We start from the raw sequence: 25,156 nt of genomic DNA, 5'->3' as shown, positions 1-25,156 counted from the left end.
AAAAAAATCTGATTTTATTTTTGTATTGAAAAGACCTGTCAATTTAAATAGATGTTTATTTCCATTCATGGTCCCAACCAGTGTTGTGTGTTAACATTATTCAGAACTGTATAAAAAGCCATTTGTGTTACATCAGTTAACATCCTAGAACACTGGGGGGGGGGGGGGGGGGGGGGGGCGGGGTTTGAAGCAGCTTAACATTAAAAATAGGATGTTCCCAAGAAACTTACAACTTATGCAGCATCTTCTATTCTAATTTTATAGGAGCTGAAGCATATTGCAAATACAACTCAAGTTATTTGGTCTTAAAAAAACCCCCCACAACCAACTTTAAAACCAGATTGCTTTCATAGCAATATTGAAACTGTCAGCTGAGAGAACACACACACACACACACTCTCGTGTGTGCAAACACACACATGGAAAACCACACTGAGCACAACTGGAACACCCCATTCAGTATTTGGATTACATATGCATTCTTCTGAATCCACGATAGCTGCAATTTAAAATGCTAGTTGCCTTTTTTTTTTTAATATATACATGGTTTCCATGGAAACCCAAGATTCTGCACAATCAACTGACATTTATTACTCATGGTGCTGTGAAGTTCTCTAGTGAAAGGGCCAAATTCCAAAACCTTTACTCAAACATGCACATACCTAACTGAAGCCAATGAACGGGGGAGAAGATGGTTTAGAAAAGGGGTTGCAGGGTCAAGGCCTAGATTTGAAAAAATCACATGACAGATTGTCATTCAAAAAAGGTTTTTAAATCATTCTTTGGTTTATTTCCATGATTCTCAACACTGTCCAAAAAGCCCAGAGACAGTCACATGAGAAACCATAGCTCTAAAGCAAGCCCACAGCATTTTTAAATCTTGTGTATTAAATGTTCAGAAGACTACAGGAATTCAGAGCACCCCTTACATTCACGTCCCCAAAAATCTAGTAACTGCTTAAGTGCATGCACTGAGGCATGACCGGCATGCCTGTAAATTCATATTGTTCAAGTTAAGAGTAAATATAGCTGCAAAAAACCCCACCCACCTATAATTAAATGGTCATTACTAGCAATACTATAGCGACTGTCTTGTTATTAAAGAAACGCAGACATGGTTTCTGCTTGTTTGGCTCGCTCAGCCAAAAGGAAGCTGTCTGCTCGATTTAGAAAGAGAGCAAATTTTAAGAATCCAAGGGAGTTTAGTATTTCCATGTTCCTGGGGTCAATTATTAATGTGAAGATGTAGACAAATGGCAAGTATATGAAAGCATATCTCGTACATTCCAAAGTTTGGAAGTCAAAAGCAGATCTTAACTTCCTTATGCTTAAATGTTATGGTAGGCTTGGAAAACCAGTAAGAAGTGATATAATGTTTCCATGACAAGCAAAGTAGAACTAACTCTAACTGGTATTTGTATGCAAGCAGTTTTTGCTATGCTTTATGTAAGGCAGATTTTATTGCAAAGTTAGTTACCAGTCTGCTAGCAGGAAGAAAATACAGGCAACTATACTCAGAGAAGATGGCTGATAATTACTAGTGACAACTTCTATTTTTCAGAACAACTCAGCTTTAATGTACTTTCTGGAAACAGCATTTTCATCATTGGTTTTCACTTCCTTCCCCATCCCATGTTAAGTATCAAAAATCAAGACTGGACAAAATGAATTGTGGATATTTACCAACCAACAACATCTTGTATTCCAATGTTATTTTTAATTGGAACAAACATAGGTCATTCTTTATAACCTACTGCCAGTGGTTGTTTATAAATATCTGCTTGCTGCAATAAACACTGGTCATTGAAATATTCATTCGCAGTAACTACTTGGCACTAGGTTAATATACTTGTAAAGTTTAAGGGAAGTGCTTCTGATGTACATACAAGCACTTAAAACATCAGACTTTTAAAACTTAGTTCTGGGGGGTTTAATATCTATAGTTACCGTTTTCACAAGCATTTCTGAAAGTATTAAATCTCTTCAGAAGTTTAGAGGCTCCTGTCTCAGCATATCTAAGTTTCTCAACAATTACAGAATAGCTAATTTAACATTCTTGCTTGCTATGCTGAGACAACACAGTACCAAAATTTAGCTATAAAAAGAGGCATTTTTGGTCAGACTGACCCCAGTTGTCCCTTAACAGAAAAGCAACACAGCTCAAACCTGTCTCCTCCCTCCAGAAAAAGACACCTAAGGCCACAAATTTACATTTGCCAGAATATCAGGTGTTTCTCTGTTTGTGGCAACTGTGTACATGCCCACTTAGAGAAATACAGTATGAAAGCCCCACCACTGCCTTTAAGGTTAAACCACCTCAGAAGCCCCTTTAGGCAGCAGTGTGTATGGAACCACATGACACTGAAACAGTGTGTTAAAGCCATTCCAGCTAGTTAAACTAGTTTCTAACAATGTTTAATCAAAATTCCTAATTGCAGGAAAGAAAAAAAAAATCTTCATGTAGAGAGAGGCAAAAGGATGCAAAGATAACCACCACAATGATCCAATAGCAAAACCTCCTGTTTAAAGGTTTTCTTATGCTAAAAAAGGCACACAACCCCTTGTGAACTAGAGACAAAAGCTAGCAGTACTACAGCAATAAACCCAGAAGAAAAAGCCTACCAGAATTACCCAATTGCCTACTGAGAAGGAACAATGAAGTAGACAGGCTGCTCTTGCTCTGTTTTGTTTGCAGGGAAGTGGTCAAATTTAATAGTCAAATTTAGCCACATTAAGAAACATTTAACAAAAGCTACCCCAAGAAACCAGAACAAAACCTGACCTTTGGGTCAAAAGGCCACAGACAGGCCTTTCCATAGCATGTAGCTGAGTGAGTTCAGAGACTGGCAATGAAAGAGAAAAAAAAAACCCAAAAAAGCTTTAGACATGTGATGGGAACAAGCTTTGGGATTTATCGAACAGTCACACCAAGCTTCTCCAGCACACGCACTCCCTTTTCTTGGTATTCTTGTCGGGTCATCCAGAAGTTGTCTTTGTCTTTCATGATGTCTGCTAGAACCGCGCCACCCAAAAACACCATGTGCTTTCGACGAGGTGGATCTTCAATTCGGATCTTGAATTTCTAAGAAAGAGAAAAGAAACTATTACGAGGATTCTTGCAACAAAGCCTTTCAAAATAAAATTGTGCTTTCCACCAGAATGATGAAGTGGAAACTGTTTAGTGAGAAAAATGCAACCAAAACACTGAAATGCTAGCACAGCGCCCAGCTTGCGTAACCAAAGTAAAATAACTACTTTGCACTGGAAATGAGAGTCAGCTATTGACACTTTCCCCAAAATTATACTTTCAGTATATCCGCAAAAAGCCCAGGAGTCAGAATCAGAAGACCATATTTTTACATTTCATGAACACGGTGAAATACTTCCTAAGGTTCAATGGCTAAAATTATCAGAAGTTACCAGATCATCAAATCACAAAATATTTCAGAATTATACCAAGTTTTAGAAGGGCAGACAGAATAGATTTAAATTTATACAATCTAGACCAACTTAACTAATTAATATTCCCTTAAATTCTCAATGCTAAAGAGCAGTCTTTGACTTCAAGAGCAAAAATGAATACAGTCAAAGCTATGTATGAAATACTGTTTTAAACTTAAAACATTCTGTACAATTGAGTCATTCCATATAGCTGCAGAAGATGTTCAGAGAACACTGTATTGAGAACCAGGGAAGTTCAATTCAGTTCAACATTAGGAACTCCACTCCAAAGGAATTTTCTCTGTAAATACCTCCTTGAAAAGCAGACAGCATTACAATGCAGTGTTACCTCTGTAATCTGTGCGTGGCTGTTGTCTGCTTATCACAGTAACCAATGAACAAGGGAAATTTATTCCACTTGAAGGTGTGTGAGAACTCTAGCCTCTTACTTTTGAGTATTTCACTGGTAGCATGAACCAAAGCTTTCACAGAAAAAAAAAATCATTTTTGCTCACTGATGACTTAAGGCACAAAACCTCATTAGCTTCATTTAACCTACATTACAAGTTGTGCCCTAGCATTTATCAGCCCATTTTATGTTCAAACTAACCCAAGACTCCAGGAATTACCTGCTATTAGCACGGATTAGAAGATGGCTTTATTGTGAGTATATACACACAAGCCACCTACTTGAAACGCAGGGGCGCGAAGAACAGAGGCAGCAATTTTGCAAGTTGAATGGAGGGCTACCCGCAGCTTCTGTCATTTCTGACTACTTGGTTCCCTCTAGTGGGGATTCAGGATAAACCTCTGCACCACACCAATAAAGCAGTGACTCGGTACCTACCGAGAGTTTTTCCACATCTCCTTTCAGAACTCGTTCCAAGTAGAGCTGTTTAAGTTCCCGCTCCAGTCGTGAAGGCAGCCCGGGGTACATGGTGGACCCTCCAGACAGCACAATGTGCTTGTAGAATTCAGACCTGACAAAAAAAAAAAGTCTTTCTAAAATAATAGTCTTTCTAGTGTTGTGTAGTACACTCTGTAGTACAAGTAGGTACCTGTACGTACAGAGAAGTAAATACAAAGAACGGTCACTACACAAAAACAGCTCTTGCATGAGTTTGGCAGACTTGCTCATGCTTTTCCAGGCATCCCAGAAAGCAGCATTAAAAACAATATTGCGCTTTCAAGATTTTATCCTTGCTTGTTCATACCAAAATAGTCAAGTTTCTAGACAACCTGTTAAGCTCCAAGGAGTCATCTCAGATTGACCCCTCGCTCCCCTAGCAGTTCACACATTAGCGTCTAAAGCAAAAGAGGTTACTTTGAACGCAGTTTTCATGTCACCCCACACCCTGATAGAGGAATTTAAGCGTTCTGCTCTTACCTGGTATCAATGTCAGCAGCCTGGATGGTGTTAAACAGCAATTCAGCCACACCAACCCCCTCTACGTTGATTAAGTGAGGCTGGAAGAGAGCCTCCGGTGCCTCAAACCGTTCTCCACCAACTTTGATAATCCTGCCATCTGGGAGCTAGCGAAGAAAAAACACCATTTAGAAGACTACTTTTATCCACTTGGATACTAAACAAACCAAGAGGAAGTGACCTACATTGTTTCCTACTGCTTTAAAACAGGAAATTGTTGATAATTGTCACCACTGCAAGAAGTCATTCAGTACTAGTGAAAGAAGATACAAATTCTTCAATCATTATGCAATTTACTTAGAGACATCAAGGACCAGATACATCGATACTGATGTACCAAACATGTCCTTGCAATACAGCGCCTAATATCGATTCAAAAGAGTAATGCTTTCCTGCAGTTCTTTTCTTCCATGCAGGATCACAGGAAGTTCCCACCAAGAGCAAGTTTACCATTCTTGCCTCACATGTGTCACTGCTAGATGGGTGAAGCAGAAACAATCTGACATGCTAGACTAAGTCCACTTTCTCTACAAGTTCCTGTACCATAATACTCAAATTGCAAGGATCAACAATGGCAAAAATGACTACAAAGTCTTATGGAAAATCTGAAAAGAAAACAAAAAGCTTTTAAAAGTTCTCAGAACCAAGTAATCTTGATTCTACAGACTCTTATGTCTGGGAAGTGAGCTACTGCCAAGAAAAAATTTAGAAGGAATCAAAGCTAGATGCTATCCAAATTTAAACCTATGAAGTTTAGGACAAGAAAAGCTGTCTCAAAACACTCACCGTGTAGGATTCAACTAGTACTGTGGTCTCTAATGCCAGTTTCTGCTCCTGTTCGATGTTGTATCCCACGTAACATAGCTTTTCCTTGATCATGCGAACAGTCTCAAAATCAGCAGAATGGTTGAAAGCATACCCTCGCAGTAAGAGGAGCTAGAGGGGACATATTAGGTTACCAGTACAAGAGCAACAGCCCAGATCTCTTTATCAGTAGATGGATACATTCAAATACCTATCTTTAAAAGTTCATCTCCCTTCTTTAACTTCTAATATAGTATTAAGTCAAATCTGTCACAGTGTACCCGTTATTACCAGAAAAGTAGAATAGCAGCAGCATTGCTCCAAATGGGAAGCTTTCTTCATCATTACAACTTTCAGTATAACCGTTAGAAAAACAAGGTAACAAAAATAATTCTTATGTTTAGGACTTCACTTCAGAACACTCCAGCATTCCAGTTTAACCTTAAGATTTGTCAATCCAGACTGTTGCTTATATTTAAAAAACCCAACCAAAAAGTCTATAAAATATACTGTCTTATTTAATAATCAGGGAAGAATCACTACACTATTTTCCACATTGTAAGAAAAAGTCCTTCTAAAAAATAGCTGAGCAGAACTGATAGAATACAATTTTGTTTTCATTTTGTGTATCAGGAAAGCCAACTTTTGAGTTTTTCCTTCCCAAATATAGAATAAAATCCCTTCCTACAAGACTGCCACTAAGAAAATGTGAAGTCTCTGAATAGTATCAGTAATATCACATGTAATTTAGATGAGAAAACATAAGGATAGACTGAAGCAATACAGAGAATACAGGAGTTCTTTCTGTAGAAATTTCTTACTGTGAGGGCGGTGAGGCACTGCAACAGGTTGCCCAGACAGGTTGTGGCAACCCCCTCCCTGGAAGTGTTCAAGGCCAGGTTGGGCAACCTGGTCTAGTGGAGGGTGTCCCTACCCATGGCAGGGGGGTTGGAACTAGATGATCTTGGAGATCTCTTCCAACCCAAACCATTCTGTGATTTTATGATTCTAGTTAACATATGAATAATAAAGGGAAAACATATAGTGGTTTCTTGCTATCAAGGGATTTTAACTTGAACTGATGTACCACAGATACCAGCCTCCACCTTAAAAATTCTTTCCAGCTTACCTTGATGAGGTACCTAGTGATATCCCTCCCAGCGATGTCTAACCGTCTGGTGAGATGAGGAAGAGAGAAACCTTCGTAAACTGGGCAGATATGAGTTACACCATCTCCAGAGTCCACAACAACACCAGTCAACAAACCTAAAAGAATGGGAGGGAGAGAAGAAAAAAAGCCAACAACAGCTTTTATTAGCACCTTCATAAATAGAGCAAAATAGTAGCGAGTTTAAGATAGGATTTTTTTATTGTAACCTTAACACAACCTCTGTTCCTCCAGTCATCGTTTTGGGAAAGGTAGCCACAATTTAAAATTCAGTTATTTCCATTCAGCTGGATTCTAAACTTAAGGTTTTCACAGTAACAAATGCTGTCATATACTTTTTTTAGAAGTATTATCTCTACTTTTTCCTAGATGTTTATAACTCTACCGTTCACAATTTTATCTGGTGTTTTGACATCTTAAATTGCATTCTAATTAAAGAGAATATCTAAGATCATTAAATGCTTGTTGGGTCACAAATTCGTCTTCAGATTCAGCTGTATAGGTACAACCTTATATTAATTTCTCAAATACAAAGAATCCTAGAGGTATTCAGGCCACAAGTTTATCTTGTTACAATTATCAGGACTTGTTGATTTTGACTGGTATTCAAAAAACAAACAATGCTTTCATAAGATCGAGAATATTTGGACTATACAGCACACATCATTTTTTTCCCCAAAGTAGCAGCATTAGGCTGAATCAGATCCACTTTCATAGACTGAAGAAATTAACTCCAGTGAAAAAAGTTTACCTTAACACCATTAAATTCTAAGGTGTACAAAACTGAGATATCATACACATGTCGAAGCAGAAGTTTCTATACTTCACTAACAAATTAAATAATAAGAATTAATGGTTAAAGTTGCTTAGAAAACAGTTTTATAGTTTCTCACAAGCTACCTAAAGCAAGAAAATACGTTTTAAGGGAAGACCTTAAAATAATGAAGGAATATTTAATACATAATGGCAAGGTACATTGGTTTGGCTACTGTAATTTGCTCAAGTGTTGTAAACAGAAGGCAAACAAATTGGTTATTTCCCTCAAATGAACCAAAGAACACACCTTGGTTCACCTGTGTGATCGGATCTTCAGATTTATTACTGAACTGGAATAACTGCTATGCAAACACAACGAGTCTTGCAATCGGACACACACAATAAGGAAGGAAATAGTCACAAGAGACTACACCTAAATCCAAAAGACTGTTGTGAGGAACTGCTAAAGAATTTCCTAATTAGAACTAGGTTTTGATATATAAACCCCTTTGTCTTTAAAAGGCACACAAGCACACAGAATTCCAGGTAAAAGCAACAGTTAGGCTTAAGAGAGTTTTAACAGCAGCAACAAAATGTGGTGCACTGAAATGAGGCATGTCTCTCTATGTCATTTTAGCCACTACTTTAATCTTTAATGCAATAAATAAGTAGGATGTTTTAAAGGGCTTTTTTTTATTTTCAAAAGCAAATGTGCTATTTACATGCCACTTAGTTTTTATATCTTAGAAGATCTTCAAATTTGTTTCAGATGCTAGTAGGTAGAAACACTGTGGACTGCTCTAAGTTGTTTCTTTTTGTTATTCACAAAGTAATTGAGCACTCTATGGTAAAATATATGTACAATTACAGCAGAATTTATGTTAGTCAATTAAATATTTACAAGGAATCAAACCAAAGAAAATACAAGGGGAAAAAAGAGTAATAGCACAGATCACAGCAAATAAAATTAATATCCAGGTCTGCAAAAATGGGTTTGGTTCAACTAGTTTTAATGACCTGCATAACAGAACCACCCTTCCAGTAGACCATCGCTTTTGCTCTTGGACATAGAAACTATGGTGACGCATTAATGGAAAAGGATATTTATGTCCTGCTATGTGACAACTAAATACACCAAACCACTAGTAAACAGATGTAAGGAGTCATGTTATTACAACTGATGTACTTGAGTAACTTCTTAAAATCGTAGATGGGTTGCAGTCAATGGTGGAATTTCTGTCCAATTCAGTGAATTCATAATTTTCTCCTCAGGCTGAGGATCATTTATTCTAGATTCTTTTGCTGTAGATAAACAACTTTTTTTTAAAAACTAAAAATAGTGCAAAAGTCACCTGGTCATCATCTTGAAATTCACTTATGGTAATAAATTTTTCCTTTATCAGAAAAATCAAAAGCATGTCATTAAGACTTGGAAACATGCCAAAGGCTAAACTACTACACCCTGAAACAACGACAGTTTTGATAAACCAGGTTTTTGCATTTACAAGCATGTCTCCACAGTTGGTTGATGAAAATAACACTGACAGTAATACCTATCAGTAGCTCCTCAAAACAAAAAGCAAGTCTGTAAGTAAGAGCTGAGCTTACTTACAACAGCATTGAATTAAGCCCAAGACCCATTAATACCATATTAGTACTTTGGTTCAGCAATGCATTTATAAACTAAACAGATTTTTTTTTTTTTTTATCTTTGCCTACCTTGAGCATACAAAGTAAGAACAGCCTGAATGGCTACATACACCCCAGAGAACTGGTACGTCTCAAACATAACCTGTAAAATGAAGGCAAAAATTAATGTCCAGAACAGGCCAACTACTTAAAAGAAATTTCATGTATGTTTGAAAATTGTATTTCTACAATCCTGTATTTTTACTGATCAAAAACACTTTCCAAGAAATTTCATCACAGATTCTACACAAACATTAGAAACCTACTTGCTTTATGGCAGTAAGTAGTACATTCAGTTCTATACCTTACCTGTTCATGCAAGACGAGCCATATGAAATATTCCACATCCGTTTAGCAACGAAAGCGAATACTTTCAAGAAACCCACATACCAATTTCTGCAGCTTTACTAAGTCATTTTCCAAAGTGCTTAATGAGTGGGAGGCAGTACTTGTAGGCCAGCCAAGTACTTCATTACTGAAGTGTGACTTGGGAATGAAATGTTTGTTAAAGGTGTATGCTTTAAATTTAATGAAGTTCAGGTATCACATCAAGCCCTACACACTTTGTACAACTGCAGGCTAGGCCAAGTAAAGACCAAACAGACTCCTACGCATATAGGCCTAGAATCAGCCCAGTGTCACAGGCTGTTCTCAGCATCTGGGTCGCCTTCTTCCCTTCTTTAAAGCACAACTGCTGACAAACTTCTAAAATTAGTGCAAAATCCACTACAATTGAAATAGTACAGGTAGGGCTGCTTGGTTACAACATACCACAAGTTTGCAGAACTCTTACTGAAACATGAAAATTAACTGCCTGTCTTGTAAACTAGCTTCCCCTACCCACGAAACTAGTTTCAGTGAAGAAACAGAGTCTAAGATTAAAGGATGTAGAGTTTATAGGATCTTGTCATCTTTATAAACACAAAAAAGGCCAAGTAAACAAGTCATACTACACAGCAGTTTTCCCCTCAAAATGCTTTACCAGGAAAAACGGATGAACTCTGATTATTCCAGCACATATAGAAGTTTTGCTTTTGCTATTGTGCAGCCTCCTGAGCACTTCTGCAACTTCTACAATTAGAAAGTGATTAAATCCTAAGTACTCCCACAGCTCAAGTAAAAGATACCTAAATATTTTTAAAGAAAAAGAGCTGATGGCTGACAATTTTAGAATTCTGAACTATTTAAAGCACCTCCTCTGTCAGAATAGTGTGATTTTAAACGGCTGGCCCATATAAAAAACCTGATCCTTGCAAAGTCAAGTTAATTACTTCATAGCTGTATCGAGCACACTGCAAAACCCCTGGGAAGACTGATGCCGCCTTTCTCAGGATATTTGCTGTGAGTACACAATATGGCAGAAGTCAAGCAGAAAGGAACACAGAGGAGGTGAGCCGCAGAGCACCCTGCCATGAGAACATCACGCTTTGGGTTTTTATAAACCCCCAACATGAACTGGGTAATAAAAAGGAAATTTAATACAGTGGTCAGGTGCACGGGCTAAGCATGAGCAAGACATTACAAGGCTGGCTAGTAACTTCCGTACTGGCCAGAATTTAGCACATACACAATACCTTCAGAAACAAGAAGCAGAAGTGCCTGCCAGAAAAGGAACAGTTGAAAGGGCAACTCAAAAAGAGTTTGAGTAGTCATTGTCTAAAACCAGCACTATTGCAATGAATGAGTCCTTAGAAAATGAAAAACTAATTTAAGAAAAATCTAAATTATCTTCATACAACAAAATGAATATTCAAATGGCATTAGTTAATGCTGTCACATGTACTAAAACCCCAGAAGCCACTGCAAAACCCTTTTATACAACCTATATGCAGGCCTTTGGGGGGGGTTGTTATTCTTTAAGACATCTAGGTCTGTTCTATTTGACAGGAAAAATGCCTTGACACAGGACACATGTTAACAAATCTTAAGATGTAAACACTGAGCAGGATGTTCTGAAAATATTCTTCTTCCTGTGACAACAGTTTTTTGGATTACCTGCAAAGTGATGTTCTAATTTGGTATAGAAAAGAACTAAAAATTGGGGAAAAAAGCTAAAGAACACTAGTTTGGGATTAGGAGAAGTGACTGTGCTAGAATATCTCTACAGCTACCTGATAACCCCATTAGTCTGGCTGCTCCTGAGGGTATTAGAGAATGAGAATGCAGCAGATAACTAGGGACAAACAAACAGCAAACACTCAATTAACCAGATGTCTTGTACATGTTATGAAAGAAACGGCACTTTAAAAATATATTTTACAATATAGCTGTCCTGTGAACACTTGCTGCTGTTACTACGTAGCTGAGTTTGATGGAGTGATGGGGTAAGGAAAGAGAATGACTGGAAGTAGAATGAAGTACCAATGTATATAATTAACTATCATCTTGATATGGTCCAGATGACTAAGCTTTTCTTTTAAAATGCTACTGCACTGTATCACAAAATGCAGACACATTACTATGTTTACTGCAGGCTTTAGGAAAAATCTTAATTCAGTCCTCTGCTTCATATTGGGGTAGCCTCCCTGAAAAGGAGAAGTCCATGTCAAAAAATGGAAGGAGTATAAATATATTGCAGTTAGAAAACTAAATATTGCTAGTCCTTATATCACTGTGATCAATTAATAATATTAACAGAAATAATGAGCTTCTGTTTAACTCAAATTTAAATTTATAAAAATGTATTCTAGTTCTCCCTAATCCTCTGGATCATAATTAAGTGTCTACAATCTCTGGAATGGTTTAAAAAAGCAAATGGAACAATACAAATACCGTATCAGAGTTCAGAAGGCTTTTCAGTGTATGGTATAAAATTACTCAGTACCAGAACAACTAAAATCCAGCCTTTTGTGTTTAGCAGGAAAACAGAAACAAGAACACTATTGTAGACAGCTAAAAAGCAAAGAAGCCTGAACAGGAAATTCAACCATTCCTTCTACACGGAGGCCACCCAGAATAATCTGCTATGTCTATCACACCACAGCTGACCAATATACAATAGACAGTATTACTAATGTTGCATTACATAATGCTTAGGTAATAGGTACCTAATACCCACAAATGCTAAGAAATGCTAAATTTAGATTATACAGTTTGATTTTTTTTCACTTAAGTTTTCCCAACTTTGCCATACCTCACTTGCTCCCAAGTCACTGAAAGAAAAGATTAACACAAATATATTCACTGCCACATTGCAGAAAGCAACACTGTAGCTGTGACAACAAAAGGATTTTAAAGGAAAGATCAGTAGGTAATGATAAAGATACATTCTTATTAGACTAAGCAACAGATTTGGGAAAAAAATATATATACACAAGCTTTCATATTCAAAGTTCCGATAAATGGATAAGGTTTCAGACTTAGAATGCAGTTTTTAATTACATTTTTGTTACACTGAATACTTAATTAATTGAAAATATCTATAATGATTGAGAAAAATAAACAGGAAACTAAACTTTTTGTTCTTGTTAAACATTACTGCTCTTCAAAATTGAGTACTTGTCACATGGTACTAGAGCTAAACAATATACATCTGACAACCTACATCAACACAAGGTTCAGATGGAGCTTAAGTCAGCTAGGGCAGCACTGAGATCGAGGATCCAAGAGCCTGGCTTTCCTTCTTAGAAGGCTTTCATTAATAGTCCCTAACATTAATCAAAGATTAGTCAATTGGTTGTCATCACACCTTTGTCTCAACTACCTCCAGCAACACTGCTCCATCTGGTGGTAAGCATCCTCTTGCTCAAGCCTCAATCTCCCCTGAAGCATTACTGGCTTACAGAAGTCCAAGTCATCTCAAGGAATTAACATTCATCCAATAGCTAGTAATCAATGTATCTTGGATACACGAAGATAAACATGTATTTCCAATTCTGTGTTTTAATGGTTATACGGCTTGAAAGAAGCAGTCTGTTTATAGCTTTTGAATGAAATCAGCTTGTTTGGATTTAACCACAGTAGCCTTCATGACTATGGCTGAGGACGAGTTTTGGTTAGCAAACAGGAGAACTGCTTTGCCTCAGACAGTTACCAGGTGTTCCAAGAAATTAAAAGCTCTTAGCAATGCTTCACTGACAATGTATATCAGTTTCTAGTAGACAGACATACCTCCACGATCTTCTCCCTATTTTTAGTTGGATTCATGGGAGGTTCCGTGAGTAGTATTTTACAATTTTTTGTGTCAATATTAAGTTTTTCTGGTCCAAACGTGTAATCCCAGAGGTGCTTCATATCATCCCAGTTCCGAACTATGCCATTCTCCATTGGATAATTCACTTCCAGCATTGAGCGTAATTCACTTGCTTCATCACCAACCATGAGGTCCTGTAAAATTTTAATAGAGAAACATGTCAGCACTTGCAAAGTTTTCTGAACACCAAAATCCTCAAGAATGACAGTGAGCTGCTCCAGCCTGTGTCCAGCTGTGTTCTTATACAATGCCCACATTTGACAATCATTTTCAGGTACTTTGGAGAGGAGTAGAATCTATTTCATGTAGTATTTAAATTTGGCTGTTACCCATCCCAAACCTTTTCCAAAATAAACTTTATTAAATTCCATTTTCCAATTACCCTTAAACAAACCAATAAACCCTGTTACAGCTAGGTACCACAAAAGACCTTTATGAGTACAGATGTTTCTCCACTGACACCTTCAAAACTTTTTTTTATCAAATACTAATTTTTAAGGGCTGAGATGCAAAATAAGAAATAAGGGTAGTAGGTGGGATTGGCAGAATATTTTTCCATGCATGTTGCAAATTTCTGTGCACAATACCAAAAAAGGAATAATGAGTGGTGAATAAGCATACCGAACAGTAGCAAAAGCAAATAAGAGATTAGAAGTTCCACACTAGACATTAAAAGAAACAATGGTTTACATACTGTCTGTCAGTAGGGTATGAAGAGACACATCTAAATATAAAATATATCCTTGTCTGTTCCATGCCGAAAGTCCCAAACCAAAAACCCCAGTAATGCATTCTTACACAAACACAATCAACTAATGCACAGTTTGTACAGTCATTTCACACTGATTAAGCAATCTGTTTATTAAAGTTAGTTATGCAAACATTGCACATCCAAATTAGTAGCACTGTATCTTCTCCTTTCCCACATATTTCCCAGAAGAAACATGCACAGAAACATCTTATCTTCGCTCCCTATTATATCACATACTTTTCTAAAGAAGCCTCAACTGACTTGATCATATTTAGCCTACAAAGACATATTTCTAGGTACCAATAGCACTGTTTCCATACTAGTGTTATATTCATTTCATTGCAAAAAACCCAGCTGCTTCATACAAAAATATGCCACCACAGTTTGCAGTTACTGTGGCACAGAAAGCTTCAAAGTGAGGGTTACTCAACTTACTATTCGATGCTAGGGAAAAACGATGCACAATGAAAAATCCAGCATCCACTTTATAATGCCTTTTTAAAAGAAGTAACCTAAACAATTACTATTGACCATAGAAAAAGGAAGTTAATTGAAAATAGTTTAAATCAAACCAGTCCTCTCCCAACCCCTCTCCCTGACAAGGCATTTTATTCTTTTTTCCTTGCACAGCAGATCACTGCACAGAAGACAGAAGTCAAGACTCACATTTTACATCAAATCTACTCTAGTGAAACCGTACTATGAAAACACCACCACGCAGCCATGTTACTCCTGAGAATTTAAGAGGACAGAAACTCCATCAGCTAGAAGAATCAGAAGCCTTCTTTGTGCATTGTTCTTTGAGGCTCTATGCTGCTGAACAGGACATAGCCCAGGACAAGCCGCTATTTAGATGTGCAATGCAAGTTGCACAAAACTTTCATGTCCTTTTAAAACAAAGTTAAAGGGCAGAACAATTGCTCTCAAGAGCACAATAACAAACATGTGCACTCGGTAGGTGAAGAGGAAGGACAGCACAACTGAATTTGCAGAGAGGAACCCATATCATGACAATCAATGTTTCCACCACTTTGATACTCAGTAATATTTGTATAACTGAAATCTGAAAGTTTTTTCAAGCTCTTGGTTCGTAACGTTAAACATAGCAATTCCTACTGTAAAAGATGCTGAGCTCATGTTGATCTTTAAGAGTTATTCTTACATCTTGCACAACTACAGGTTATGTAGCATTTAGAAGCAATACATAAAATATTCTCATGAATTAGTTGCTAGTAAACCAAAGCAATGAACAACATCCAAAGTAAGTATGTATTCAAATGTAAAATGTAGGACAAGACAAAACAATGAATAGCATAAAAAAATAACATAACAGCTACTAGATCCCATCAAGCAAAAATGGTAAACAAATAGCACAGGGGCACCTCACTTACCATCTTTTTGTTATTCTACTTCAACAGGTCAAGAAAGGTGAAGAAAGAAGGTAGAAGCAAGAAAGTCAGAAAAGGCCTAAATGAAATTCTCAAATTATTTTAAGTACACAGTAGAAATAGGCTGAAAAGAGATGCATGTACAGCAGGAAATGATCTGAGTTAGTTTAGTTAGGGCCAAACTAACATTCTCAGGATCTCAGATTAAAATGTCTCTTTAAAGGAAGCCATTGCTACATGTCAGCAGCACGGCATGGCATGTTTATGCATTTTATGTTGCAAACAAGATCAGCATATCTGCCTATTTTCTCATAAACAAGATTCTGTGCATAAGTATTCTGTAACACTGGGCTTTTACCCTGGGCAAGGGGTTAATCTGAACTAGACAAGGCTGTGCACATGGCATATGACCATAACTAGTAAGTCAGTAAAAGCCAAGAGCAACATCTATGCTTCTGGTTTTAGAGTTTTAAGGTTGCAATTTTAAGCAAAATAATCCCAGTAATAACTGAACTTTTGTGCTTATGTCCTGAACTGAGGACTCTGAGCAGGAGGAAAAAGCTACATCCCTGCTGCTGGCTGAAACGAGAATCAAGAAGGAAAACATGGACAAAGCAACTTGAAATTGGTAACTCAATAGATGGATGATAACCACTGTTTTGATCATCTTCCAGGCGCTTTTCACAGAGTTTCTGAATTTCACAGGAATGACAGATTTTCTGAATAGTTTTGAAAAGTTAAACTGATAATCTTCTTGCCAGCTTCCTTTACTTAGTTTTAAACTTATCCTGTAAGAACTTGCAGTGAATGGCTACAATTAGATTTTGGCATAAAACTCATCTGCTATAATTTTTTTTAAAGGAAATCTCCAAGAATCTCACAAAGAAAAACAGCACTCACACTCGACTGTATTATCCTACAGGGATACCCAAAGTATCTGTGGCAGGGATTTCTTCTCTTGATACACTGTTTCCTTAAGAAAGACCGACAAGCAGATGCTATAAAACTTCTAGGAAGAATCTAGACACAGTTTATACTCTCTAAAATACACCCATGTGATCCATGCTCAAGCAGAAGACGGGCAATGCACGCGAAATGATAGTTACTGCTTCTTTCGCACTGAAATTACCCACTTCTACCTCTTATCTTTCCAATTCAACGCTGTCATCTGTAATGATATCAAACTAAGTTATCAGATAATCAAAGGATACCCAAACTGGCAGGACAGACTTATCAGATCAGCTAGAAAGAATTATGACTTCAACAATGAGATTGCATGCAAGACTTGTAAATCACTGCGTAACTTTATAAACTTTACCAGGATCTCACTGAAGAAATTGTCACATTAACTTCAAGTAAATATCTGAAAAACCACCTCTCCAAGTCTTGCAAGAGAAAGGAAGATGTTTTCCCTTCTCCTCACAAAAACTTCTATCTACTGTGAAAGATCCTTTCAACCAAATTGTCCTACCTGACACAAGGTAAGCAGTACTGCAGTATTTAAAAAAAAAAAAAAAAAAAAAAGGCATTTTGGAGAGGTCTGATATTTTTTGATCCTCTTGACTTCTTAGCATGGCCTTCTGCTGATACTGCTTTTTACAGGCAGCAGCAGAAATCAGATAACTGAAGTTCTCCTTGTCACCTATAGGGTTCTGAAAATAAGGAACAAGACTGGGCAGACCTTTTTTTTGTTCCTTTTATTTTTTCCCCTTTTACTAAGCTACTGCTCAGAAGCAAGAGGGAAAGCAAAATTGAAAACCAGTACATGTGTGGTTCTACTTGACCTTCGCTGGCCTAATGAGGGCTTCTACAATTCTGCACCGCTTCCCGCTTCTACCTCAAGTTCCTGCTTATGCCTTGCTCTCAAACTGGAGCTTGCACAGTTGTCTAGTAAGGCAGTCAAAACTTTATCTGACAAAGAAATCACTCTTTTTCAGCTGGATCAGCTCACTAAAGTGGCTCACCACATGACTGCACATGCAGTATGACCAGCGCAAGGTGAGAATGCGTGGTGAGAATGCAAGAAGGGAGGATGTGACCACAGCAGGGCCAAGACATTTACTGAAGCCTGTATTGCAGAAGCAACTACTAACATTTGAAGTGTTACTCTGTAATCACAAAATAAAGTGAGAAATGATAGCTCCCAAGACTTCAGAAAAAATATTCTTAAAGGTTCCCCCACCCCATTCCAAGCTTGGAATAACATCCCAAGACAAAGGAGCCTGAACACAGCCTCTCCATCTGTAAGTGGTAACTAGTACCAGTTAGTTTTGCTGTCTGTCAACAGCAAAAAGAAAACAAAAACAATAGAAACAATGAAATGCAAACACAACCAAGGTTAAACATCTCATACAAGATCACAGATGATCAACTGTGAGCAGAAAGCAAACGGTACAGAAAGACCTGGAAGCTCCAGCAGTTCTTCAGCATTGTCTCAGAATCTCACAGTACAGTTCCGTGACAAACATCGACCACTTCTGTCCCATTTCTAATCTTGACATCATGTATATCTTGGCATTTGAAGTCTCTTTTTGCCCAGAACCATTTGAGCCCTACCTGCTGCCTCCTCAGTTGTACTATCTGAAGGCCTCCAGTGCTTTAGATTACTCTCTTAATAACTTTGTGACAGGCTAAAAACCAATACAGAAATGAATCAAGAGATACTGGAACAGCATAAAGGGGAATTAAGGAAAAAAGCCTTTCCAAACATTACAAAAGTCAAAAGCTGCCTTAAATATTTTTATCTGTCAGAAAGGAATAATAATGAAAAAAAAGTTACCTTGATTTCAATGTTTCCCACTTTAGCAGTTGATCTTATAATGGGTCTTCCAACCAAAGCTGGAAAAATGTGCTCCGGAAAATTTGAGCCTGCATAGCCACATTTCACAAACTGAAAAGGAATAAATAATTTTATTAGAATAAGCATTACTTTTGTTTACCAACAGAAACCTGGTTTGGGATAAAAAAATTAAAAGCCCAAATTTAGGAGCATGTGTCCCACTAGAAACCAACTGGATTTACACTTTCAAATCAATTTTACACATTTCAGATGATGCTTAGATCTGTAAAACTGAATTAAAGTATTTTCCAGAATGTTTTCTGAATCAAACTGTCAGATTTTTGAGGAACGGTATTAAAATGACTAAGTATGTTGAGAGGTGTAAGAGTCCAGTGTTTGAATTCGGATTTCCTGCCACTCTATTGAAAAATTCTCTAGCAACCTGAAATCCATCATTTTGTAATGGATCACCTTATAATGAGTACTCAATAAGACCAAATTAAATCGCCTCTCCAATTAGAGCACACAGTAGCATAATGAATTACACATCAGAAAAAACCCAAACCCTTGTGCATTCAGGTGTTATGCTGTTATTAAAAGTGTTAAACAGCGAACTAGCAGATAATCTGTGCAATTCAGATGGATTTCTCAGAGATTCATAGTTTTCAGGGTTTCTTTTAAGGATAAAAATAAGAGTTTGCAGTAAGCATTTCTAAAACCAATAGCACAACCAAAACCTCAGCTGATGGTAGTTTGTTCACCTCAAACCAAATACTCTGAAAGAGTGTTTGTTACCCAGATATGTATGAAAGGAAGCTTTAGATCACTGGGTCCAAGATAGAACACGCATGAAGAAAACAGTGAGGATTAACTGAGCATAAAAAAAAAAATAAAAATAACTCAGTCACTAGAGGAAGCTCAGGTGTAAAACAAGAACTTTAAATGTGCCAGCAAGAAGTTACAATTTTAGTTCATGGGTATCAGCAAATTATGCTCTTTGGCTATCCTACTCTGATGTTCTGCCTACAGGTCACATAGAGCAGACTTCTCTTTTTTTTGATGCATATTTAGCATCCTGTGCTACACCAGCATGCCAGAACAACATCCTACAGTCCAAACTAAACATTATGCATTTTCATCTGCACAATGACTCAACTATCTAGGTGTGACAGCAGTAATACGGCATCACAGGATCTTTCAGGTTGGAGGGAACCTCAGGAGCTGTCTCATCCAACAAACCAGTCAACACTGAATTCAGACCAGGTTGGTTTGGGCTTTGATCGGTGGGTGTTGGAAGCCTCCAAGGACAGACAATTCACAGCCTCCTCCGGACTCTGTCCCAAAGCTTAATTTTCCATTTCAGGTTGTATTCAAAGCCATCTGCCAGAATTTCCAGAACGTTCACTGAGTTTTCTGCAGTGAGGTCTGAAGACAGCCACTGAAATAATTATCACAGCAAAGAGTACAGCTAATTGCAGCTGAGGGGAATTCTGCCATTACACTAACAGTAACATGAAAAGTCACCTTCTGTTGCTCTAAATTACTCACCTTACTGCAGTAAAAAGGGCACCTGTTTCAGAAAGAAATTTATAAAGCCAGTTACAGAAAAAGCCAAGAGATGTTTTCATTAAAGTTGAGCTAATACAGGGGGAAGGGAATTTTTTTTTGCTTTTTTGTGACCCTAATTTCTTTCACCCATTCAGTGCTTGCTGTCTCCAACGGCAGAGCTGTTTGGAATACCTGAAGAATGACACTGTGTATACAACTCATTTCTCTCATTCTACCTTAATCCAAGTTCTCTGAAAAGGCAAGTACTTATCAACTCTTTTGCTTGTATTAAGGCCAGAAGTACCCAGGAGTTATATAGATCTTATCTGTGTATTCAGGAATGCAGTGCTGCTATAAGAAAGGAAAGAGTAGCCACAAGCATTCCTGGATCACTGCTGAATACACCAGAAGGCTTTACCGAAAGTTTTATACCAGAGGAGACATATGAGACATTCTGAAGGACTGAGCTGAGTCCAAATAATGGTGTCCAAATTTTTTTTAAAAAAAGTTCCATTTCAGACTTTGCAAATTACTGCATTCAATGGCAGAGTTTTTGTTGTGACAACAATATTTAGGTATCTTTGCTGTAAATTTAATTGTGCAGGACCTGGTCAAGCTAGAAGGAAGGTCTCTAAAATAGCCCATATAATCCCATCGTCCAGCTCAGAGTTTCGTAAATTGTTCTGAGTACAACCATAAACACCTCCAGGTAGCCCATGCTCCTTTACACCCATATATTTGCTTACAGCTTTTCCTCCTTTTCTTTCCCCTAGCATGAAGCAACTTCCTTACCGGTCATTGCCAACTGCGTTGGTCAACAGAAGTTACACCTAAATGAATCTTTATGACAAGGGGTAATGGGTTTAAACTAAAAGAGGGTAGATTCAGATTAGATGTTAGAAAGAAATTCTTTACTGTGAGGGTGGTGAGGCACTGGAACAGGCTGCCCAGAGAGGCTGTGGAGGCCCCATCCCTGGAAGTGTTCAAGGCCAGGCTGGATGGGGCTTTGGGCAACCTGGTCTCATGGAGGGTGTCCCAGCCCATGGCAGGGGGGTTGGAACTAGATGATCTTTGAGGTCCCTTCCAAACCAAACCATTCTGTGATTCTATGACTCAAGCAAGCGGAGTGCCCCTCAAGAAGGTCCGCTACCCACACTTTAAAATCCTGCCGACTGAGCAAATTAACCCTGAGGTTTACATAGCAACCGCCAAGATACGCAACCAAAACCAGTAAGCACCTCTTGGCCAACCTTAAAAATACCTCTTGAAATCACATATAACTATGCTGACCTAGAAAATGCCAACCTACAAAAATACTATTCTAAGTTCTTACTATTTGAACTGTAACAGTAACTTCCAGCCCCTTTCTACGTTAAAGCCCTGACACATCATCTTCAGGTTGTTAACAATATTGGCAATTAATAAATCCTAGATTTTAAAAGCAGACTGTCATTTCTCTAGCCTGCCTAAAACACAATCAAAACCAGATTTCATCTATGTGAACTACAATGAGCAACATTAAACTTGGACATTCATGGTCTGTTCCCTACCCCTTCCAGGACAAAACAGAGTGCCTTAAAAATTACTTTTTTTATAAAGTTTGGTAAACTCAACAGTAGGATAGATGGGGCAAAATTTTAACTCTGTCCCCCCACAGGCTACATGAAAATTTGGCGAAGATGAGAACAAGTCAGCCTTGTACGTCAGCTTCCCCATCAAGGACAGCATCCCCCACCGTAGTGTTCTCCTTGACATGGAATTGAATATTCAGCTGGTTTGGTAGGTTCATGATGACTTAACACTGGAAATTATGGCTGAAGAACCAGATTTGGTAAAACCACCAAGAGGTAAATGCACCTAAGAAACACAACCGTATCCATACAGTAGATCCTGAAGGGGTACAAGAAACATAAGATACTTCTCCCTTCCTCACAGAAGAGCCTCCAAAATCTTCAATTAAACATTACAAACTGCAGTAGTTTGGAATATAATCAGCTTCTCTTCTCCAGTGCCAGATATTAAATGCTCATTGTTCTCTCTACTCTCAATTTGAAACCTTCTAATAAAATTTAAGTATAGTGCACTTGTTTCTCTTCTGTCCTTTATTGTGCACATCCCTGGAACAATTATCAAATAATTTCAGTACAATGCCTAGTATACGCCATATCTGGAACAATAACATCAACACTCAATGAATATATGCATCTTTGTAAGGAAGCCAAGAGTTCATCACCATTTATTTTTGCAAGCATTTGATATATATTCAGAATGTTTTAAGAATAGCTACTTAGCGTGCCTGCGTGCAAGACCACATATGTAAGAAGTTTTACCATATATAGTTTCTTCTCCATTTCACTGTGGTTTATACTGATTCTTTCACTTCCTACTGAGTCATCAAGCAGTAAGAACTTGTATGTATAAGTATTCTTTCAAACAAAAAGAATGAGGAAGCTCACAAACAGGTCACATGACATGTTTTAAAATGAACACTAATATTCTTATCAGGTCTCTGTGCTTGATTCTTTCAAGTGATGCAACTCTCAAACAAAACCCTAAATATAATTACAGCAATTTTACAGGTCACTAAGTAACTTACCGCTTGTCCTATACCAATTCCATCTCTACTGCTTTAGAGCTTTGAGGTGCCATTGCCTGCCTCTCTCCTACAGTACGTGTTGCAAGAACTTCCTTCTAGTCACCTCTTCCTCAAAGACTGGTGGCAGCCAGACAGACTAGAAGTCATAATGCAGCATAACAAGAACAGTAAATTTCAAAGACAAGCCTAAAGTTAAAATTGCATCTGATTTTTCTAAAGATATTCTCCATTATTATGTAATATTTCTGGCACCTGGCAAGAGATTTAATTTCAATCATGGTTTTAAGTATGACATATCACAGTGTAACAGAAATCACTCTGAAATCAGCTCTTCTTTGTCATATAGAAAAATTATTATTATAAAAATACTAGTTTGACAATGTAGGACTACTTGATAATCTCAATAAGCAGTTGAGGCTCAAAAGACTCACTGAATGGAATTTTCTTCCAGTTTAATTATCCCAAATCAATGAAAATATTTTGAGCTAACTGATTTAACAATTATTTTTGATACTTTGCTCTCCCACAGAATGAACTCCATGGCCAGGATACTTCCAGACATGTGTTGTTCTGCTTAGAGGCTGAACACAGCCCAAAGCAACACAAGCTGAAGTGACACAGGCCCCTCCTCTCCGCACCGGCACTGTAAAGGCACCTTCCACTGTTAAGAGTTATTTATATCCTGCTGGTACAACTCACAGAGGAAAAAAAAAATAAAATAAAAAAAGTATCATTCCAAGATGTGTCTTGATTTAAAAGCACACACAGATATGTTACACCGTACAAAACCCGTGTTGCAAACTCAGCTTGGTAAATTGGATAAAAATAACGGCTTCTACCCCGTGCCTCCCAGCTTACTGAGACCAGCTACAGCACAACACTGCTGGCACTACCCGTATACTAAACATTTTACTACTTAATGATTTATTGCCATGTAAAGGACCACAGTAAAGGATGAAGCTCTAGTATTAATTTTTTTATATATAGGCCTGACAATAAGAATATTAAACAATGAAAAAAAAAACCCAACAAAAAAAAGCTTCCTTTTGTACATTCCTTTGTAAGAAGAAAATGGTAAATGCCACCTTTTTTTCTTTCCTTTTTCTAAATGACAGTGTAAAAAGTGCCCAAAGGCTCCAGACTCTAGCCCTATTAAAGATAATTTTTGCTATTGGAGGAAAAACAAGAAGACATCAGAATTGTCAAACCCCAGAACTGTCAAATACAATGTTCTTCTTCCTGAGCCATTCTAATAATTTCAGATGCTAACTGGAAAACCCTCTAATTCAGGATGCTGAATCTCTAATGACAACATCCTTTGTCTCAACTATTCCCTCTTGGGCTTTAAAAAAATAATTAATCTTTATTCCAAGTGTTTATATATATTAAAAAAAAAAAATCACTTCCTGTTTTGTTTTGGTTTTTTGCCAGCAAGGAGATCTTTACATGCTGTTAACTCTCCACAATATTTTTTTACCGGAGGAAACCCTAGATTTCTAAACAAAATTTCCAAGCAGAAACATCCACCTATACCATCTTATCTGTTTGCTTTAAAATGGTATCTTTTTCACTTCCTGTCGAGGCACCTCAAAGCCTGCGTACCACTGACAAAAGGATGAATCTCTAGTGGGTGCCTGCATGCTCACAGAGAGCGGAAAAGGTGAAAAGATGGGGAGAAAACCTTTGGGGCTCTCTCGATTAAAAAAAATGCCAATTTTGAGTATGCTGCAGATAATGAAGATATTAAGGAAAGGATGATGCTCCATTTTGACCAGTAGCTGAAAAAAAAAAACCCAAAACCCCCCAAACCCAAACCCATTTCCCTAAAACTAGTAATCCTGCATACAGAGGACACATCCCTGGTTAGTCAATGTATAATGCGCTCATTCAGAATTTTTTAAAAATGGTATTTTTGGTTAAACGCTTGTTGCTACAGAAAGACTTGTTCAGGTCGCGTAGAGAAGGAAGCTATTCACGGTAAAACAGCAAAATGCCGGAGGGCGGGGGGGGAGGGCACAGCACAACATCCGCACACCAGGCACACCACCGAAGACCCCGACGGTAGATTTTGCTCAGCCGGTTTAGAAACAAGCGAACAACCGGCAAACCGCCGGGACTGGCGTTTTTCCACGCCGAGCTCCCCCCGCCCATTCATTCCGCGGGCCCGCACCGACCTCCCGTGCTACGGTGGCTGCCCGCGGGCCGGGGCTGGCGGAGGGCGGCGCGGCCCTCGCCGGCCCCGGGCAGCGCCTTGGCACGGCGAGGGAAGGCGGCCGGGCCCGGTAGCGGCGCCGGCAGCAGGCCGGGCGCGGCCCGCGGGCGTGCCGGCAGGAAGCCAGGCCGGGTCGGGGGGGAGTCGCCCTGCTTCCCCTTCCCCCCACCCACCCCCCTCCGCCGCGGCGGCAGGGCGGGTCTCGGGTCCGGAGCGACTCACCCCGGTGCCGTTGTCGCACACCACCACCTTCCTGCCCAGCGTGTCCATCCCTGCGCGCCGCCGCCCCGCACCGACACAGACCCGGCCGCTGCCGCCGCCTCAGCCTCCACCGCCGGGCCCCCCCCGCCCGCGCGCCCGCCCTGGCTACCGCCCGCCGCGCGCGCACGCCGGAAGCCGTCAGCGC

General features: G+C 38.6%; 1 protein-coding gene and 1 long non-coding RNA gene across 3 annotated transcripts; one reads left to right on the top strand and one right to left on the bottom strand.

The window, feature by feature from the left end:
• ACTR2 (actin related protein 2) lies at positions 1-25,146 on the bottom strand. Of its 2 annotated transcripts, none has more exons than XM_075749714.1 (9): positions 24,973-25,146; positions 18,395-18,505; positions 13,395-13,610; positions 9,315-9,387; positions 6,801-6,937; positions 5,654-5,803; positions 4,829-4,974; positions 4,289-4,421; positions 1-3,082 (listed from the first exon to the last, which is right to left on the bottom strand). In XM_075749714.1, exons 1-9 carry the CDS (start codon positions 25,018-25,020, stop codon positions 2,912-2,914), a joined length of 1,185 nt encoding a protein of 394 aa, XP_075605829.1. In that variant the 5' UTR covers positions 25,021-25,146; the 3' UTR covers positions 1-2,911. The 2 variants fall into 2 exon arrangements, with proteins under 2 accessions (XP_075605829.1, XP_075605830.1); XM_075749715.1 differs by lacking the exon at positions 24,973-25,146 and adding an exon at positions 24,713-24,862.
• Positions 15,872-18,365, top strand: LOC142601158 (uncharacterized). The gene is made up of 3 exons (XR_012834789.1): positions 15,872-16,243; positions 16,477-17,096; positions 17,553-18,365. It is a non-coding gene; the product is annotated as an uncharacterized LOC142601158 (long non-coding RNA).
• Positions 25,147-25,156: the final 10 nt, after the last annotated feature.

This window comes from Balearica regulorum, chromosome 3 (assembly GCF_011004875.1).
Source record: "Balearica regulorum gibbericeps isolate bBalReg1 chromosome 3, bBalReg1.pri, whole genome shotgun sequence".
NCBI classification, from domain to species: domain Eukaryota; kingdom Metazoa; phylum Chordata; class Aves; order Gruiformes; family Gruidae; genus Balearica; species Balearica regulorum.
The sequence above is the reverse complement of the archived record's forward strand: the minus strand, read 5'-3'. Positions and strand labels throughout refer to the sequence as shown.